The sequence below is a fragment of the Suncus etruscus genome, chromosome 5, assembly GCF_024139225.1.
Source record: "Suncus etruscus isolate mSunEtr1 chromosome 5, mSunEtr1.pri.cur, whole genome shotgun sequence".
Lineage (NCBI taxonomy): Eukaryota > Metazoa > Chordata > Mammalia > Eulipotyphla > Soricidae > Suncus > Suncus etruscus.
The window spans coordinates 74,146,786-74,168,866 of record NC_064852.1 but is presented as its reverse complement, the minus strand read 5'-3'; the positions used below and the strand labels follow the sequence as shown (position 1 = coordinate 74,168,866).

The 22,081-nt window shown below is 36.9% G+C and overlaps 1 protein-coding gene across 3 annotated transcripts in view; it reads left to right on the top strand.

Annotated features, from left to right (window-relative positions):
* ACVR1 (activin A receptor type 1) overlaps nucleotides 1-22,081 on the top strand; it is a 146,091-nt gene that overhangs the window by 65,465 nt on the left and 58,545 nt on the right. Inside the window, exons 1-2 of one of the 3 annotated variants that reach the window (XM_049773121.1) lie at nucleotides 1,718-1,802; nucleotides 17,868-17,941. The exons of 1 other annotated variant lie outside the window; for it this stretch is intronic. In XM_049773121.1, the coding sequence (XP_049629078.1) occupies nucleotides 17,875-17,941 (67 nt within the window). In that variant the 5' untranslated portion in view covers nucleotides 1,718-1,802; nucleotides 17,868-17,874. Of the gene's footprint in view, nucleotides 1-1,717; nucleotides 1,803-17,867; nucleotides 17,942-22,081 lie in introns of those variants that run through there. One more of the 3 variants, XM_049773120.1, reaches the window with a different exon arrangement.

The window sequence follows — 22,081 nt, the reverse complement described above, 5'->3', positions numbered from 1 at the left end:
GGGAAGTAGGGGGGGACACTAGGCTATACTCAGGGCTTTCACATGGCTCTTATTTCTTATTCTTGCATCTCACAAGTGCCCTTACCCATTGTACTTACTATCTCTTCAGCTCCTTTTATTTATTGAAATAATATTTTTATCAGTTCTTTTGTATTAATCTCTGGTCCTTTATAATGGATGCTTTATTCTAGTTTAAAATATTCTACCTATTTGGTAGACAAATAGGTAATTTTTAGTATTATCATCATGGATGAGTTAATAATAAAAAGCCTTATATCTTATTAAATATGTTTGATGTTTGTGTAGGATCCATTTGTAGTAGTGCAGTTGCTGGGTTAAACATTATGTACATTTTAATTTGGGTATAAATATACTGCCAAGTTGCTCTGTTCACAGTTGCAAAGTTGTAGGTTTTAGCAACAGTAGATGAGGACATTACTTTCTCACATACCTGCCAATCACAGTAAGATTGCCAAACTGATAGGTTTTTTTCTTTTGCAAATTGAAGGTGAGAATTATAGTTGAATGTGACTTAAGTTTAATATCTCTAAATTTGATTGACATGGAACATATTTTTATAAGTTTAAAGGGCATTTGTATTTACTATTTCTTTTATGTTTGTATCATTTGCTTATTTTCCTATTTGATTTTTTTTTTTAAATGTGACTTCAGGAATTGAACTCAGAGCATCTTACAGTCAAGGCATTCCCTTTACTGCTAAGACACATTTTCACCCCTTGTTTACATACTGTCAAATTACCATTTAATAAAGACCTGTTTATAAATCAACAAAATTAAACTCCTTTTTTTCTCCTTGTGGTATATGATATATATGCTCCAACCATTTGTTACATGGATAAAACCTATTAATTTGCTGGGGAGTTATTTAATAGCTATTTAATGATGTTATTTAATAATTATTGGTAGTAGGCTGTAGAGTAGTGGAGAAGGATGTAGAGATACCATTGGGTCCTGATATGTATATGAAACTGGTTTGATCCTGAGCACTACTTCTCTTTAAGCACCACTGCTTATAGGTCTGGAGGCTTTGAGCAACACCAGGCGTGGCCTCTGTGATCCCTGGCACCACTGAGCCTGAGTAGCAACACATTTTTCCATTAAACTCTATTTCTCAGTTGTTTGAATATTACTGAGAGAGGCCCCCAGATGCTCTGATCACCGCTTGGGAGGCCAAAAGAATGAAAAAGAAAACATTCTCATTCTTATTCTATAGAACTTTTTTCTAGTACTAGTTCAGGAGATAGTTAATTAAAGATGTATACATAGATTTATAGAGATAAGCATGTAATCAGACTATGTGTCATCAGGGTTTTGTATTAATTACAAGACCTTTTCTTTCTTTCTTTCATTCATTTTTTTAAGACCTTTTCTTTTCCTACACCTAAAAACCTATCTCATGATTGCTTATTGTATCCTATGGTTCTTTTTTTCTGTTGCTTCAATCTTTGATCCATCCAAAGTGTTAAGCATGGACTTTTTTGTTTAGTTGTTTTAGGGCCACACCCTGTGGTGTTCAAGGCTTACTTCAGGCTCTGTGCTTGTGGGCTCAGGGGACCATATGAGATACCAAGGGATCAAACCTGGGCCTGCCTAGTGTAAGACAAAGCACCCTGTGTGCTATATTCAAGTTTGGCCACAAAAATATTAATCATGAATTTTACTTGATTTTTTTTTCTAGATGCTCCGTTGATCATAGTTACTTGGGTTGCTGTAAACAAGGGACCAAAATATACTATGCTAGTATATTTTTTAACCCCTTAACTTCAGTGTGGGCAGACCAGGTAAGGAAAACAGCTAAACAGTCACTTAACTACTCAGTTTGCCTCTTTCCAGCAGTTGTGTCAGTAGTGACCTGCATGGTATTAACTGAATTTTTGTCATATCTGCGTCTTCTTATTGCACAGGGCAAAGGAGAGAGTCCACATAATCAGAAGCTGCATAAATGGACACATCACTTTTGCTGCCATTGGTGGGAAGTAAATCACATGGGCTTACTATAAAGGAGGCTGGGCAGAGACTCCTTGCTTCCTGCACATAAGAAGTAAAGGAGCAATTTAGTGTGAAAAGTGAATTGTTTCTGACTCATTGCCTAGCCATTATTACTATACTTTCCTCCTTTGGTTGTAAAAAAATTTGGTGGGATGGCCTCACTTGGCAATGATCTGCACTTACTCCTGGCTCTGTGTCCTGGGTTCACTTCTAGTGGACTCGGGGAACATATAGGGCCTATGGGATTAAACCTGGGTCAGCTGCATTGATTGCGAGTGCCCAATTGCCCGTACTATTGCTTCAGCCCCTCCCCCTCCTTTGATTCTTTCATACTTTGATATATAAATTTCCATATCTGTTTTGGTCTATTTCCCACTTAGTTTCACTTGTCTCTTTCCTTGTGTGTGTACCAGGATCACACCATTTTTTTTTTTTTGACTCTTGGGGATATATCTCTATCTCTGTTTCTAGTCTCTCTATAATTTATGTTTTTATAGAATTTTTATATTTATTTGTGACTGTTAAAGACATAATACGAACTTTATAGTAAGTATATCTAGTTATTCCTTTCAATTTAAAAAGAAAGCCTATTGGAATTGCATAAATATTGACAAATTTGCTTAGAGTCCTTATTTGAAAAGCAGTATGGTAGATTTTATAATCCTTTTATATTCTTTGAATAATAAGTTTTGGGGGCATTGGTATCACACCTTAATAAAAAGAAATTAATGAATTTGAAAGTTCAAAAACTACTGTTCTTTAAGGGTAAACGTTAGTTGACATTTTTGGAAATTTATGGCAATTAATCATACAATATTTAGCATAGAGACACATGTGTACATTTGCAAAAATGCTTTATAAAAATGTAATTACTTGCCCAGTTTGTATTATAGTCTGTGCCTTTTTTAACTGTACACATTTGGCTTTTGACTTTCCTTTTTACCTTCTTCCTGTAAAGTCTAGATGCAGGTACAAGCTAATTTTTTTTTCAGCCACCCAGGTCAGAAGACAAGTAGCCTACTTTTGCACAGACATAGTAGGAGCAATCAGGTTAATGCACTGTCACCGTCACATATAAAGCTTTCTTTTAAGACTATGTGGTTACTGCTGTGACTTTATATATATATTTTAAATTAGCGAGAAAGTATTTAAAATTTTTTGTTAATTTTTTGATGTTAAAAAAAAAAGTTAGGTAAATGTGTTCAACCAGCTGTGAACTGGCATATTGTAACTATACTTCGGTCTCATGGGCGGGTTATTCCCAGTCACTGTCTCTTAATGGCATCTTGCGTTGAGTTTATTAAATGTTTCCGTACACCATTTGCTTTAGAATATTTTTTTTCTTGTTTTCCTCATCTAAAAGCTGCTTGTGTCTTATGGTCAGGTGTGTCTTACAGAGTGAAAAATATGGTAGTTGATTGCAATTTCACTTCTTTCTTTCTAACAAGAGCTGTAATTCTGGTTCAGGAGGTAAACATAGCCTCTGGGGTAGAAGTTTGTCTTTACCACCTGATCAGCTCCCTTAAGGAGATAAATAGATCCCTCAAGGCAAGCAACTATTATAGGAGAATTAGTACCCTTATACCTCTCTGCCTTTACCCTACCCTGTATCTGTCTTTGCTTTGTGATAGTGACCACATTATGACTTTCTTTGCAGTCTTATGACTGTCCTTTTGATTTGGTTATACATAGTCACAGATTATGTATGTGTTCTGTTCATTCTTTACTGATTTTGTTGCAATGACTGGGTTTTAGGTACACAAGGTTGTGGTACTTATATACCTTTAGTCACTGGAGGACTGCCCATTAGGTTGTGGTGCTTGAACACTTGATCCCGATGGTTAACAATGTCTGAGGTCAGATTACACTCTTTAGTTGTAGTACTTGGATTTATTCTTGTTCTTATGTCATTCCCTTTAGTTGTATCCTTTGTCACTGTCTTGCTCATGCATAGCTGCAGTGTACATGGAAATCTGTAAATTGTTTGTGGCACTGGAGATCACAGACAGCAGAGCAGCAATGCACAAAGAGCAGAGCTGCCAGGATCAACTTAGCACATATGGAAGCACTGGGAAATGTACCCAAGGCCTCATACTTGCAAAGCTGCTATTTCAGTGTCTAAGCCATCTTCAGGATCCTGTCCACATGCTTCTAATTTCTGGTATTTAGTACTAAGTCTTAATTCACTGCATCAGGCTTCCATGGTGTTCTGGCAAATCAGGTTTACTAGTAGAATTGTAATGGACAATGGAGGGGGTCATATCTTCCTTTTTTGGCGAGGGCCCTTCAGACATTGTTTACAGGGTCTGGGGACCACTCCTTGGGATATTTGGCCTACCAGGCTGTGCTATCCAATGCCATGACCTCAAAAATGATCTGCAGCTTGGACCTTGCTGTACAGGGTCACCCTGGAGGTGCTTAGGGGCCTTTTAAGCCATATCTGTTGGTACTGTGATGGGGACATGGGTTGTTGGGACCTTTTATATGGGTCCTGTTACTTGCTTTGCATGTGATCCTGACCTTTTAAGTTATCTCCCTAGAGACTCTTCTTCCACATTCTTATTTTTACCCCCAAGGAGCTTGAATACTTATTCTGGGCTGTGTGTTTAGTGATCTTTTGTGGCATTGTATGGAAACCTGTATGAAGCCAGGGATTGAACTGAGGTTGGCGGCATTGCAAGGCAAGTATACAATCTTTCTAACCCTTATTCGATATTCTTATTGGTCATTGCCTTGTGCTGGTTTTTGTATACAAAATACTTTATATTTTTTTGTCTTTTGTTTTTGGGCCATATCTGATGGCTCTTAGGGATTACTTGTGGCTCTTCACTCCAAGAGATTACTCTTGGAGATTACTATGGGATGTTGGGAATCAAACCCAGGTCAGCCACATGTAAGGCAAATGCTCTCCCTGCTGTGTTTTGTTTCTTTACTGAAGTTTCTTACTCACTACATCTCCAAACTCCTTTGGGGAGTTATATATTTCCTTCCAGATCTGTCTGTTCAGAAAGTTGGCTTTTGAATTCTCTACATTGAGAAAAGAAATTAAGGTTAATAGAAAATTTTTCGTTTCACTATGCTCTCTGGCCCAAGATTGTTCTCTGTTTTTGGTCCTGTGAACAGAAGGGATATAAGAAATGCTTTATGAGTTCATGTTGATATTTTCAAGTCAATTTAGTTTGTAAGGTTCTTATGTAACCTTTTCTGTGTTGCATCTATAACTCCTGGATTCCACATATAACATTCTGGCTCTCCACGAACTGGGGAATGAAGGAAATAGAATTCACATTAGTGACTCCTTTTCTTCCATGTTATGTACCCCATTTTCTAAATATCACCACAGTCCTAAACATTGCATACTCATTGTGATAATTGCAAAGAAATAATAACTTTTTAAAAAATACTCTACATTTTTCTCTTCTTGTTATGGGGAGGACTCTTTGTAATGTAAAGATTGTTTATGACTTAAAAATCAGGCATATTTAAACATTGATTAGCTTTTAGATGATATTTGGAGCAGGAGTACTTTTGATTTTGTATTTTGATATACTGGTGTTATCGTTGTGTTTAGAAACGCTCTTATTAGAGGATCTTTGGTTAAATGATGGAGTCTTTGTAATTCTCTTGAAAATAACTCAGGAATAAATTGGTCAGAACAGGGTAGATGAGATTGTTCATTTTGGAAATGAGGTTGTTGTTTACTTTTGAATCTTGGAGGTAAAAAGAAAAATGAGAAGTTTTCTTTTTTCTCTTTGTTTCTGTGTATATATCTGAAATAAAATTTTTTTAAAGTTTATTTTATAAATAGTAAAGGACAAGGGCATATGCCAAGAAAAGAAGTTAAAAAGGATGAATTGGACAGAGAAGAAAACAATAGCTTTAAGAACAAATCTGTCCATTCTAGCTTTGGCCTTGGCTCAGTGGCTGGGAAGTAAAGGGCTGGATAATTCTGAACGAGAAGAGAGATGAGGGAAACCAAGATCTCAGGAATTGATGATAGAGGAGGAAACCTTCATTGAACTTAGAATGAAAGTTAGGAAAGTAAAGGCATTAGAGAGGATGATATCTCTGAGTTCTTGCCTGGAAACTGTTCAGGAAGAAGGGGATTATCAGCACAGCCTCTCCCCAGTGTGTATGTGTGTGTGTTAAGGCTGTGTGTGTGTCTGTCTGTCTGTCTTAACTTTCTTTGCATCTACTGAAGTTGCCCAGTACGTACGTACTTGTGTGTGTGTGTGTGTGTGTGTCGTGTGTGTGTGTGTGTGTGTGTGTGTGTGTGTGTGTGTGTGTGTGTGTGTGTGTGTGTGCTTTCTTTGCATCTACTGAAGTTGCCTGGGTTTGAGTGTGTGTCCTGAGGCTTCCTCTCAGGTCAGTCTAATCGGAAGTCTCTGAGGGTGAGGTTTTAAGACCATTCCCCTGAAAATCTAAAGACTAAGGTTTGTAGAATTGGACATTTTAAGATGATGTTAGAATCACATAATCATCTGAACTGAGTTCAGTGTACTGCCTAAATTCAGTTCAGAGGGGAGGGAGGTTGTGAAGGAGCTGTGTAGATGATTCTAGGAAGTTTTCAGCTGATGGACCAAGACAATAGAGACAGGAGGACTTTGGGGCTGAGGGAGGTGGTGATTGTTGAAGCAGTTGTTGCTTTAAACACTATGTGACGTTTGTCAATGTAAAGCACAGAAATGGTTCTCTGCAGAATGAATTGAGCTTATGCTTATGCTCATGCTTAGGAGCCTCATTCTGAAGAGAAAATTGGGGAAGAATTTAATTTTCGATGGTACGTGAAGAGCTTAAAAGTTGTCATCATGATGAATTTTTTTTTAGTTAAAATTTTGAATTATATTAAGAAGAGAGGCTCTTATCTGATGTCTGTTTCTCCTGTTCTCATGGTTTTTGAGCAGGATGGAAAGAGTACTGACATGGGTTCTCCTAGTCTGTGCTCCTGGATTTTTTTTGGGGGGGGGGGGTTGGGTCACACCTGGCAACACTCAGGGGTTGTTACTCCTGGCTCTATGCTCAGAAATCACTCCAGGCAGGCTCAGGGGACCATATGGGATGCCAAGATTCAAACCACTGACCTTTTGCATGAAAGGCAAACACCTTGCCTCCATGCTATCTCTCCGGCCCCACTCCTGGATTATTTTTACATAACTTTTTTACATTGTTTATTTCTTCTCTATTCCCTTTTTTATTTATTCATTCAAATTGAGCGCTTGTGTTTGGGGAAACTCTGAATGGGTTTGCCTGGTATGAAGTGGTATTTTCTAGTTTTTTCCTGAGATTGACTGCTAGCAGAATTCCCCTATTTTTGTAATTTTGTAATCACAGCCTGAATGCTGTGGAGAGAGGACTGAGGTGACAGTCTTGTTCCTCTCATTTTTTTCTTTACCTCAGGGTGTCAGTTTTGCTTTATTTTAAATGCCAGGCCAGGTTCATTATTTTGACCTCTTGGCTTTCTGCCTCCTTGTCTAGGGAGCATCATCTTTTTCATTTATTGTTTTTATTCCCCTCTCCTATTTTTTTCTTTAACTTGCCTGTTTTCTTATTTAGCATGCTGAGTGTTTTGGGGATGAGTGTGACTTGGGGCTTCCTTCTGGCTTTGTGCAGAACTTTTTCCTGTTTCTTCTTCCCTTCTCTTTGTTTTCTGTTGTGGGTTTCTCACTTAAGCACTTCAACTTGTGCATTGAACCTGTGTACACAGCTCATTTTCTTTCTCATGATCATATTTATACCTTTGATGGATATATTTAAATGAACAGCTGTGCATTTGTTGAGTCATACCACAATTATCCGATTCTGCTTTAGCTGCTCCACGGGCAAAAGCTTATTTCAAGGTAAGTTGTGAGAGAATTCCGTTAATCGCGTTCTAGTCAGGGGAGGGTAAAGGAGGACCACTAAAGAAAATGTTTTTTTAAAAAGTTATGTTGATTAGTTATTCCATTATTTTAGAGGAGAATGATTTGGTGCTAGCTTTTGAAGCTGTCACCTTGAGAAACACAATAGCTTGAGCAACTTTAAAGGTTTAGTGATAACAGTCTTAAATGTGTAATTCCCTAAAATCATTGATGGGCAGCTACTGTTAGTAGCTGGTGCTGATCTGTTTCAACAGAAATGGGGTCTTGAAAGAGTTTCTTTCTGTAAAGATCAGGGTACTTGACTCAACAGTCCTTGAATTCTTTGGTTAAAAATTGTATTTTAAGACTCCCGAGTAGATAATGTATGATAAAGATGTTACAATATTCCTTTCCTTCACATATATTAATTGTTAATTATAACCTCTTATTGAATCTTTGGCTTCCATCAGCCAGATCTGTTTTTCTCTTGACACTTCCTCTCGGTTCTTTCTGGAGGTTATTAATAGGCAGGGAAGCATGGCTTTCCAAATAGCATCAGTAACTGCTAGAAGACTTGGGGTGGGGGTGGCGGAGAGAATACGTCAATTTCTGACTTGTCGGAGCCACATTTTCAAGCTACAGAAAGGATCTCAGAGGTCACTGGGGATGTCTGTGCGCAGATCAGCTGGTGTCTGCAACTGGAGATGCACAGGTCCTTTCCAAATGGGATATTGTCCACCAGGGAGTTGTCTGGTATACCCGGAGTTTGCCACTCATCTTTTTGTTTGGCTGCTTCTCTTGGATGACACCCCTGAAAACTGAAATTCAAGTTACAAATGATACATTTTTAATTGATCTCAGGTACCTGGTTCCAACTATATTAAATTGAGTACAGGGAACACTCTCTGCCTGTTGTTCCCTGCATCCCCCTCCAGTCATATTATTTCTAGGGTATATAAACTCCTTAAACCTTTTTTTGATCCCTCTACCTAGATCTCAGTGTAGCATAGACTAAGAAGTTCAGATGAGAGAAGTTTTCATCTCTTCTTTGGATTCAGTATGAGCCAGGTGTTGTGCAGGTCCTAACTCTGTTTCATTGGGAAAAGAGGGGTGGGCTGAAGGGCTATGAAAAAAATATCAGTAAAGTAAGTAAGATACTTGGCATATTTTGTTGCATGCTCTGAAGGAGAGAAGGCTGGGTGATGCAATGCAGGTTGAGGATGTGAAGATCTGCAGCTGGAATGGATTTGGGTGTGGGTGATTGAGGAGTAAGATTCTAGTCAGGTTGGCATATAAAGAAAGGGTGTGTTTTTTTTTTCTTTCACTTCCACAGAAGTATATTCTTTTGTTGTTGTCTTTTGGGGAACATCTAGCAGTGTTCAGGGGTTACTCCTAGCTCTGCGCTCAGAAAGTATTCCTGGTAGACTCCGGAGATTGTCTGGGATGCCAGGGCTTGAACCTGGGCCAGCTAGCTGCATGCAAGGCAAATGCCCTACCTGCTGTGCTATCAGTCCAGCACCAGAAATACATTCTTTTTTTTTGGGGGGGGGGGGAGCTCGGGACCATATGGGATGCTGGGATTCGAACCACTGTCCTTCTGCATACAAGGCAAATGCTCCATGCTATCTCTCCTGTCCCCATAAATACATTCTTAAAAGGAGAAAGAGAATTTTATCTGCTTCATTTATTTATGTATTTATATATGGTATGTATGTATACATGCATGCATGCATGCATGTATGTATGTATGTATGTATGTATTTTCCACACCAGTCTCAGTTATACTTAAACAGTAGTATCAGTCTTACATCTAGGACAATTGAATTAGATGGTAGGTATCTGAAACAGAAGTATGTTATAAGGAGAAAATATAGAATGACCATTCCTTGCTAGTAAGCCAAAGGAGTAACTGCAGGCAGAGTTGAAAATGAGACACCATCTAGTAGAAGGCTTGGGAAAGGACGTATGACTTTTGGGGGGTAGGGGGGTTTATGTCACAACCACCGATGCTCAAGAGTTACTTCTGGCCTCTGCGCTTAGAATACACTTCTGGCAGGCTCAGGGGACCATATGGGATGCTGGAATTTGAACCTGGGTTCGTCCTGTGTTGGCCGCGTGCAAGGCAAATGCCTTACCGATGTGCTATTGCTCCGGCCCTTGAAATATGACTTTTTAAAATAAATTGCAAGATACCTTTCTACATGTGTTTGGAGGTGGGTGAGGGGAATCGCATGGTTCTCCCAAAGAAAAGGTAAATTAATTATTTCAAGCATTGTCTGTAAAATGGAAGGGGAAGAGTGAGCCCTCAGCTCCCAGGGAAAATGTAACAAAACAGTTGGGAAATGATGGGTCCTATCTACTGAATAAAGCAGGGGAGGCCATGCCTATTTGATAGAGAGGGAACTAAGTGAGAAAGAAGGGACAATCCATGTATTCAGGTGTGTTGAAATAAAACTAGTCTTGAGGTATTAAAGCTTGTGGTAGGGGCAGGGATTGATCAAAATATTGGAATTATTTTTATTGTTTGTGTTTCTGATAGGCGTATAGCAAATCCAAATCCATGATAGATCAAATTAAAGTAAATTTACCAGAGATTCTTTTATTATAGTGTAGTCTCACTTAAGTCTTTCACCATTTTCTTCAATAAAGTTTTCTCTCCACACCTCTTATCCCCTTCATTATACAAATGTTACTGTTTTCCTCCTCTCCTTTTTCACACCATCTCCTGCCTGGGTGCATCTGTCACAGCTGGATTGTTGGTAGTGGGAACACTTTGCTGAAATAATCTGTAATTATTTCCTCTAACTACAAGATGAGTGGATCCAGGGCCTGGGTTTCAGTTCTGTGGGACTTGTCCAAGAAGCTATTTGTATTCATCTATCATGAAAGATCAAATTACATGCTAATATTCTGAAAGTGACACCCCACCAGGAACCTTCCAGCAGCAGTAAAGTCTATATAAAACTAAGCCCTGGCAACTTATACGTTGCTAGTGCAGACTGAGAGTGGTGTTAAAAATATTTCACAGGTCATTTGTGAATTAGAGAAAAGACCGTAACTTAACTTATATATTATAATGGCTTTGGTTTAGCTGCTGCTTTCCTCCTCTTTCTCCTCTTATTTGCCTCTTCTTGTTCCTCCTTTTTCTTCTCCCATTCTTCTTTCTCTTTCTCCCCCACCCATCATCACTTACTTTGTGTTTGTCTTTTTTTGTTTTTTGGGCCACACCTGGTGACACTCAGGGGTTACTCCTGGCTATGCACTCAGAAATCGCTCTTGGCTTGTGGGATCATATGGGGTGCTGGGGATGGGGACCAAACTGAGGTCCATCCTGGGTCAGCCAAGTGCAAGGCAAATGCCCTACCGCTGTGCTATCTCTCAGGCTTACTTTGTCTTTATAGAACTGTCTCTTTGCCTCTCTCAAAAATCAGGTAATGTAGTACACAGAGGAGAGACATTACTATTGTCAAATGACAATTTTTTGTTCCATTTAGTTTCGTATGGAGGTTGTATTGTATGTCTAGAATTACTTTTCTTTTATTTCTAGCTTAATATGTCCCAAAATGTGGTTGACTTACAGTACTTTCTATTTTTATTCTGAGATGTGAGTTATAAAAGAAAGTGGAGGGATGGGGAGATGGTAAATAGAAACCACTTGATATGCTGGTAAGGATGCTTATTTATTTCCTTTATATCAAGTTTTTTTTTTTTTCTCTCTGTGCTTTAGGGGAGAGAGGTAATCAGTTTACAGAATGTTTGCACTTTGATTTTGATGTTTGAGATATAAGGGTATGATTGAAAGGTTGCCCAAATACCCGTGACTAAAGGTTGTTCTTTAAGAGTGATATCATGATTGTTTAGAATGTATAGAGACCTAGAAAAATGTTAAGGATGACAAATGCAGATTGCATATTGTTACAACATGGGTGGCTAATTTAATGAAATTGGAAGAGTGGACTCTGGGCAAATAGTTTTTTTTTCCCCTGGGTCTTTGAACAAGTTGCTTCACCCACCCATTTTCTTATCTTTAAAATAGTAGTAAAATCATTTATTTATTTTAGACTGAAATTGAATGAGATACTACATCTGATCCTTCACCTTAACTGGTCGATTAGTACTTACCACTACTATTAGGGTGATGTCAATGTAATGTTGAAGCTAGCTGAGAAAAAAGCAGAATCTTTCCCCTTCTTTTTTGTTTCTCTCACCTTTGATGTTAAAGGGCATTCTTTTATTTATTATTTTTGTTGTAAGTTGTAGAATAAACTGTAATTATAACCCTCACCAATGTTAACAAAGTAAATTAATGTGGTAGGTGTAAAGGTCATTTAAAATAGGGATAAGTGAACGTACAACCTGCCATTCTAGAGTCTTGATAATTTGGAGGTTCTTAGGAGTTGAAATAATATTAGTCTCAAACAAGTGCCTGTTGAGTGAGTGGGTAGTGTTCTGGACACTAAATTATGTTGTTGAATAAATAAAAGGGATTTAGCATCAGGCCAGAATGTATATTTTGTAGAAATATTCATCTGCAACACTCCCTTCACCCTTTGTATTATGGATAACAAATTATATACTTTAATAAAATAGGAATTTAGAACTATCCTGTGTTCTTATAACAGATTATCACCTATATTGTTTAACATGTTTTTTGTTTGTTTGTTTGTTTTGTTTTTGGGTCACACCCAGCTACACCCAGGAGTTTCTCCTGGCTTTGTCCTCAGGAATTATTCCTGGCTATTAGATAGCTTGATTTGAAATGCAAAGCTAATATCAAAATGCCTTGGATTTTTTTTGGGGGGGGCATAATGTATTGTAGTATATCTGTGACTTTATCCAGCTGTAAAACTTATGAAGAGCAAAAGAAGTGCCAAACTTGGTCTCAAGCCCACACATGTTAGGAATTGAGCTAAAAGCTAGCTACTTCACTGAATATCAGTTTGATCTATAAATGGAGTTTGAAAAGTATCATGGGATTTGAAAGCGGTTCCAGTCTGCCCTGGTGCTATGTCTGTTTTTTAGTCAAATATCATGTGAATGTTTTCCCAGAAGGTTCGGACTTGGACATTGTAAGAAATGGCAGTGATTTAAACAGGGTACTGTAGTTAGAAGGTAAGCTGTCTGTTCGTATTTGGAATAGTTATATTTCTCCTGTCTGAAGTTTATGTTGCCAGAGAGCGAACACAAAGTAAGGAGGTGGTGTGCACTTGAGGCAAAAATAATGCTCTGAAGCTTTCGCTTAATATTCTGTAATCCTGAGAGGTCATTGATGGTCAGTTGGGATTTGACCATAGCACATTTCATAAGCATTTTGTTGAACCTAAAGTAGTTAGTTACCTTCATATCACAGCTTTATAGTCTTAAAAAAATAAAAAACAATATGTAAAATAAAACATTCTATCAAATCAATTTGTACATTAAATATGAATCCTAATGCTTTATTCCTTAACTGGAGACTTACTGACTTCTCAGTGTTAACAACCTGGGAAAAGTAATGTATTTGTTAGGCATCAGGTAAAAATGATCCACCTATCTGGTACCATCTTGTGTTTGGTGGGGTAGAAGGAAGATTGTTGAAAGAGAAAGGCAGCAGTTCTCTGCTGTGAGGTACAAGATCCTCTGTGATTTCTAGCACTTGTACAGGTGTTCCACAAGATCCTTCTTTCAATGTAGGCTGGGTTTTCTGTATATGCTTCAACTAGTACAACATGCATATATATGAGTATAGTATCATATACTGTTTGCCTTCTTCCAAGCCAAGCAGAGAGATTTATATATATAAAAAAAAAGGCAAAGAGATAGTATGGAGTTGTACTAGAGAGATAGTACAGTGGATAAGGTGCTTGTTTTGCATGCAGCTGATCCAAGTTTGACCCTCAGCACCAAATTAAGTATCCTGTGCACTGCTGGGTACCAAGCCCAAACAAAACAAAAGAGTACCACTTTTACTTACTGCGATTTTTTGAAAACATGGTTTCATATTATTTTTAAAAATTTATATTAAATGTAAAAAAGCAAATATTTAAGAAATTTACTATGTCAATTTTTAGTAAATATTGATAAATATAACCTATATAGACTCCTTAGCATCTTCAATAATTTCAAGCAAATGAAAAAGCCTGAAAAAGAGGCGTGGCTTATTGGGCCACACTTAACTGTGCTCAGGATTTACTTACATGGAAGATCATTCAACAACTCTGCATCTGTTCCTCATCTGCTGCCTGATTTCACTCACAGGCCTGGAGAAATTACATGAATATCTAAGACCTATGAAAAGCACTTGTAAAACCTCATAGAATAAAAAAAGAATCAACCCCATTCCCCCCCCCCCAAAAAAAAAGGGGAATGCCAGTCATAATAGTTGAATTAACTGATCTTTTAACCAGTTTTTCTCAACCTTTCCTCCCGTGGTCTCCTTCAACCGTGTTTCCTTCATTTGGTATCTTTGTCCTATGGGTTGGTCCCCTCTTCCGTATGTTTTGTGTACTACTTTATGTCATTGGAATATCTTGGTGGCCCACGGACCCCCTATTTGAGAAAAATTGCTCTAGACAATGAACAGTGTAACAGCCAGTAAATGACATTTCTTTTCCCAGAGAATTTTGGCAAGCGATAGTAAATATATTTGGGGATTGAATTTATAACTCATTTTTCCTATTTATGAATCTAAATTAATATTTTAATTTAGCTTGCACAGTAATAGTCTGTTTAAAGGTATTTTGAGGAAAGTATATTTGTTGGCTATGTGACAGGAGAAAAATGCCAGTGGTGATTGTGTTTTAGATTTTTTTTTAATAGTGAAAGGATTCTTAATTATGAAGTTCAAAGCTTGTTAACTGCTCATTTTTATCATTGTTTGAAATTCTAGAGATTAAAGTTACAGAGATGACAAATGTCTTATTTCTGTCATTCCTTTGTCGCTATGTACATTAAGGTCCCCACTTAATGTCATCGTAGGTTGGTAAAACTTAGAATTTAAGCAGGATGACATATAACAAGAAGCAAATTCTTGAATAACATTGTTTTATTCTCAGCTGAGATTCTCTTAGTCTTTTGGGGAGTGCCAGCATGGAACCCAGGATCTCGCACATATACAGATTGTGCTCTCATAGAAGAATTGCATTCTTTCTCCTTGAGATGCTATTTTTCTTATCAACATTATAACAGAATTGATGCTGAACAAAATGACACCTGCTGTAAGTGCTTGTCTGTTGAGGGACAGGAGGAGACTGCTACTCGGTTAGAATTTAAACAAATTGAGCTGGCTAATTTAAGCTAATTCAGCAAATATCAAATGTGCTCTAACTTGTCTCTGGTAGCAGTGAATTGAACAAAGTAGATTTTTGCCATACAAAGTTTGCAGTTGAGTATGGAGGACAGATGTTCAAAAGCACATATATATATGAATGTATAATTATTAATTATAAGAAGTGTTAGGAATACAAATGAACAATGTGATGTGTATGAATTAGGGCATATGAGGGATGTATAGTAATGTACCATATTGGACCCAGGAGAAAGAACAGCCTTGTGTGTACAAAGATCTAACGAGGAAGAATATTGGCTGGTATGAGTCCTGGGAGAAAGATATGCTATTGTTCAGTGCAATAGACTGAGACAGGCAGTCTTATGGCCATCATTTATAGGGGCTATAATAGTATATTTTTACCCCCTTACATTTCTAATGTATAGTACACGGTAGGTGCTCAAAAACATATTCAATGAATGAAGAACTGGTATTTAGAGGCAGATGTTTTAATAGTTTCCAGAAGCATTTGGTGATGTTTCCTAAATTTTGTTTTTTGATTTTAATCTTCAGTATTTATGTTGCTTAAACTTTTGTGTAAAAGAAGTAAGAATAGGAATTTAAGATTAACGATGAAAATTTAAGGTATTAATGATATGATATGGTCTTTTATTCTATGTTATTCTGTGTATTTATTATTTATGATATAGTGGGTTCAAACATTTTTTGTTTTGGGGTCACAAAACAAGATCACTCATGGCATTACTTAGGGCACCATATATGTTTCTGAGAATGAACCTGGTCAGTGGTGTATGAGTCACAGTGTCTTACCCACTATCAATTTTTCAAATATTTGTACTATCCATTGTGCTATTGATACATATCATATATGTAATATAAATTTCTCAAATATTTGAAAATTTTAATTTGTGAACTATTAGTTGCTCTTCTCAAATATAGAGGTAAGCAAACTATCACTAGGAATAGCTGTTTGTATCACTTATTAATTTATAATGCTTTCATTGATTTTGGGAAGGGTCCATTTCCATTATAACTAGTCAGTCTAAGGTGATCCTCAAAGTAATAGTCTGTGCTATGCACATAATAAACCATGTCTACCTATCTATGTTATGTTCCTTCCACTCCTTCTGAAAGGTACCTCTTGATTGTGGTGGGGAAATAAAACAGAGATCAAGTGAAATCTAATTTTATTTATTTTTCTATTAAATTAAAACATTATATAAAAGATTAAGAGTTTGAACTTGCATTCCCTATATCAGTGAGCTGTCTTGTATGAATGACCCTTAAGTGTATGATGTTTAAGAGACATGATAGAGACTGATAAGTAATTGTATTGAACCAGGACTAGTGGGTTGGAATAACTACTGATTAAAATGGTTATTAAATCTTACACAACCTTCTATTAAGTCATGAAACATAGTAGGAGATACACTTGGGTAAAAAGGAAAAAAAGCAGGTTCATTTGGGGAAGAATCTGTTCTTGTTTAAAGACACAAAGATGACATTATGAAGGATGAGGGATAAGTATCTGGTTGTGACTGCCTTCAGGACCCTAGTGAAGCATTTATATGTCATAAATAAGATCTTACTAGAGAAAATTCCTATGTGAACACTTACTATTAGGAATTACTGTAAAATATCCAAAGTCAAAGAGTTTCATGCTTTTAAGGAAATAAAATAGAACTTTTTTGGATTTTTTTTTACCTTATATTTAGAGAAAGTATAGATTGAAGTATTAAAAGATTGCTGGTAAAATCAAATTGGAAGATACTGGGAATAGATAGATCAATCGAAATTTTGATTTTGAGAACATGGGTGAGAAGATGTGCTCCTGAGACACTTCATGAATATGTTAGCACTTATTCATCAAAGAACTTTACATCTCTCTTACCATTCAGAAGGTCACAACCAAAGTTCAAATTAAAGAGTCCTTTTTTTTTTCTGGTGAAATATTAGTGGAATTAATTGTGTATCATATTCCTAAAATTATGCCCATGAAAAAAAATTTTGGGGTAGTCCTTAGCTTGAAAAAATTAAGTGTTTGCTGTGATAATAAGTAATACGAAATTATATCAGATACCACATGCTTTTTTTGGTCATAGTTTTATATATTACAGATTTATACAATATTTTCCTCTTTTGTTTATGGCTGTACGTTGTTAAATTTAAGACTAGTGTGAATATGCATTTCCATGTCATGAGTTAAGTTATAGTTTTCTTTATCCCCTATTTTTAGGCTATATAATGAATTAGGTTGCTTCACCCCCAATCTTTTTTGAAGGAATAAAGTGAGGCTCACATGTAATAATTTGTCTTTAATAATTTAATTTTATAATCTTTACATCATATTAGAACAGACTATTCATATGTCTCAAACTTTTTAATTTTATTGCCAATTTTGAATCTGATCGGATAGGAGAATTCAGACCTAAAGTCCTTGGATAATGCCTAGTCATAATTGAGAATTGTTCAGGAGAATTATTCAGTTCTTTGTAAGAGAATCAGAGAACGATATCTTAGAGTGGCTACCTGTAGAAGATAAATTTAATGAACTCTTTCTTTAAAATGATTGTTTAGATTCTTGTAGAGTGTATGTGTTTAAATGCACTAAGAAATAAGGCAACATATGTGAGAGATTTAGGGGAATGGTCTTGAATGGCAGTTTGAAAATGGTTTGCTAAATTTAATTTGTCTTCCTGCTGTTACTTTTTTTTTTTAGTTTTGTTTTACGTATGTCTGTTTTCTTTCCACAGTTGTACAATGGTAGATGGAGTGATGATTCTTCCTGTGCTAATGATGATTACTTTCCCTTACCCTAGTATGGAAGGTAAGTAAATCTCAATTATTTGTGGTAGGATTATATACTGTGCTTTGTTTGGCTGAAAACTAGTTTTATCTTAATTTTATTTGATTTAACTCTTACTCTTTTTTTAAGCAAACAAACAACAACTTCACTTTTAAGATCAGAGCAAAATACTCTGGCAGGTAGGTCAAAATTTGTCTTGCTTATAGCGTCCCAGGTTCATCCCATATAGTACTTCAAGCAATGCCAGGAGGAATAATTCCTGAGCACAGAACCAGGAGTAATCTTTGAAATGCCTGTATGGCTAGAAACAAACAAAACTTTATTTTTTGATTGATTGATTGATTGATTGTTTTGGGCAAACCCCCCAGTGCTCAGGGGTTATTCCTGGGTCTGTGCTCAAAAATTACTCCCGAGTATGGGTCCATTTGGGATGCAGGGGATCAAACTTGGGTCAGCCACATGCAAGGCAAACATGCAACCCCTGTGCCATTGCTCTAGCCCAAAATCACCCTTCAATTTTAAAAGAATAGTTTTGATTCACAGCAAAATTGAGGAAAAGATAAGAGACTTTCCTACATAGCTATTTTTCCACACATGCATAGTCACCCCCAACATCCTCCACAACAGTGATAAATACAGTGAATTTACCTTGGCACATCATTACCCAGAACCTGTAGTTCATATTACTGTTCACTCAGTAGTGTACATTCTGGAGGTTTTGGCAGATTATAATGATATCCATCATTTAATATATCATAGTATTTTGCTACTAAAATTTCTCTGTTCTCTTCCTATTTATCCCTTTTCATTGCCCTTTTTACTGTTTCCAAAGCTTTGACATTTCTAAAATGTCACATTGTTGGTATCATGCAGTAGATTCCTTCCAAATTTGCTTGTGTATAAACTTTCTTTTCATGGCTTGATAGATCATTTATTTTTAGTGCTAAATAATATTCCATTGTATTTGTATCCATTCACTGCTAAAGTTTTGATTGCTTCTACAGATTTGCAATTATATATAAAGAACAGTGTACAGTGCATTCTTGGAATGTGATTACTGGGTTATATGGTAAGAATATAGCTAAAACGTTAATATTGTGTTGGGATTTTTGCTGATCCCAATCAGTGTTCAGAGACTATTTCTGGCTTTGGCAGTGCTTGGAAAACCATATACTGTGGTGGGGGATAGAACTGTAGTTGATCCTATGCAAGGCAATTGACAGCCTCTGTATTCTCTCACACTTTGTGTGTGTGTGGTGTGTATGTATGTTATATATGTTACATATATATGTAATGTATATATGTATTAGTTTTTAAAGAAACCAGTGTGTCTGTACCATTTTGCATTCCTGATGACAATGAATGTAGGGTCCTAGTTGCTTCAAAACCTTACCAGCATGTGCTGTAGTCATTGTTGCCGGTGTACAGTGGGGTATCATTGGTTTCTTTTTCTTTTTCTTTTTTTTAAATATAATTTTTATTTTAATTATAGTGGCTTACATATCGTTCACAGTAATATTCCAGGTACATATTTGCATTGAATCAGGGAAATTCCCACCACCAATTGTCCTCCCACATCTGCTCCCATCCTGCCTCCCATATCCTCCACTCTCTCCCCCGAGGGGCTGCTAGAATGTGTGGTCCCTTCTGTGTCTAGTTTATTACTTAGTGGGCTTATAACTGTTTGGTCTTGGTGCCTCCATTATTGCCCCCTCTAATTGGGAGGCGGGACTAGAAAGTTCAAGTTATATGGTTTTGTTTGAGGAAGAGAAAGGTAATATAATGGGGTAAAAATCGACTACGCCGACTATGAGCAGAGTCATTCTAGAGGCTCTCATCCTTGGTTTGAGGGACGAAGGGGAAAAGAAGAAGGTGAAACACCACAAAAGTTCAAAAAGGAATCAAATAAGATATCCAGTGAGCACTGCAGCCATAAAAATATGCACCACATAGTTGCCATGGTCTTGGCATAGGAAATATGTCAAGACGCAGAGGAAGAAAAGAAGAAAGAAAAAGTAAATATATAATGAAAAAAATGGACAACTACTTCAATATTTACCCCAAAACAAAGAAATCAATAAAAACTAGATAAAAAATAATAAAAAAAATAAAATTAAAAAAGGAGGATTATTTAGTGTTTTTTGTCCCCCCCCCCCACATAGGCACAGTAAATATTGGGGTCATCTGAAACAGAATCTCCTTGGCCTAAGAGATACAGGGTTTCTCTACCCTTGGAATATATTGTCATGGGATTATCTATAGACTCCTTTCACGTTCATTTACTCTCCCCTCGGTGTTTTAGTGCCCTATTGAAGACTTCTGCTCCGATCTGGATGATAAAAACAGACCTCTAAATCTAGAGGTCTCAGTCTGTGCACAGGTTAAGGAGTGGAACTTATGATGAAGACTTTCTTTGTGATTTTAGAAGTTCTGTTTCCTTGATGTCATTTTAATCTGTCTTCTGTGGTTAGTGGTCTTGGCTCTGGCCAAACAGAAACTCGGATGGAGCCTGGGATATTGTCTTTCGTTATGTTTCCAGAAGACCCGTTCATTTGCAACTGCCTCAGTCAGGACTCTGGAATTAGAGGTCATGATTGTTATACAGGACGTAGACCAAACCCTAGACTAGGGCTTTCTTGTTGGTCCCAGAATACATACTGCCCGGTCATAGTTCTATCAGCCAGTCATCTGTAGATCACGTTCTTGGCTTTTGCACAGCCCATAGTGTGGTAAGTCTTCTGATTTTGTTTTATCATTAGTTGGTAAGGTAGGATAACCTGTTCTTATGTCCACTTGTTCCCAATTCCTCGTTGTCAGGATATCATATTAGGTGCATAAATATTGACCAGGGTTAATACTTCTTGATCTATTGTTCCCCTGATCAGTATGTAGTGACCTTCCTCGTCTCTGATCACTTTCTTGAGGTTGAATGCAATTTGGTCTGATATTAGGATGACCGTCCCTGCTCTTTTTTGTTTTCCATTGGCCTGAATAATTGATTTCCATCCTTTTATTCTAAGTCTGTGCCTGTCCTGCATTAGTAGATGTGTTTCTTGCAAGCAGCAGAAGTCCGGTTTATGTTTTCTAATCCAGTTCTCTAGTGTATGTCTTTTAATGGGAGAGTTTAGACCATTAACATTTATGGAGATTATTGACAGAGAGGGCTGTTGTATAGTTGTGTTGTGTAGGGTTGCTGTTGTTACAATCGGGGATTTGGATTGTGTAATTCGTCTCTGAGTAGGTCATTTAAAATTGGTTTTGTTTGCACAAATATTACTACATCATTTTTATTTGAGAATGTTTTTAGTCTTCCTTCCCATATGAATGAGAGTTTTGCTGGGTATTGGACCCTAGGTTGGAAATTTCTTTCATTCAGTCGTTTAAGTATGTCATTCCACTGTCTTCTTGCTTGAATTGTTTGAAATGGGAGATCTGGTTTGGATTCTTATGTCCCTTCCTTTGTACTTGAGGGTTTTTTTCTCCCGTATGGCTTTTAAGAGTTCATCTTTCTCTTTGATTTTGCCATTTGGATTACTATATGTCTTGGTGTTGGCTTATTAGGGTCTATTTTATTAGAGACTCTTTTTATTTCCTGGAATTGCATCGAGGTCTTTTTCCAGAGGGTTGGAAAATTTTCTGTTATTATTTCCCTGACCACTTGTTCTTCCCCTTTTCCTGTTTCCTCCCCTTCTGGTATACCTACAATTCTTAGATTATTTCTTTTGTCATTGTTTATTAAGTACTGGACTTTCTCTTCCAGTGTTTTGCCTTTTATTTCCTTGTTGGTTTCCTGGACCGTTTTTGATCACAGTTTTTCTTCGAGTTGTTCTATATGCTTTTGCAGCTGTGAGATTCTGCTCGTATAGCTTTTTACATTATTTATTATTTCCTTAAATTCCATTTGTATGGAATTTCTCATATTCTGTAGCAGTTCTTCTCTTAGTTGGTTGATTTTTTTCATCCATGGTTTTCTTGTACTCGCTGGCTAGTGCTTCTTTCATTTCTTTTACCATGATTTGCATTTCTTTTTTCATGGCTGTTTTCAGATCTTCATCTCTTGGATCTGTTCGTTTTGGTGGACTTGGAAACTTGTTTGTATTTCCTTTCATATCTCCAGATGTTAGGGTATTCCTTGGTTTACCCATATTTCTTTGCAATTCT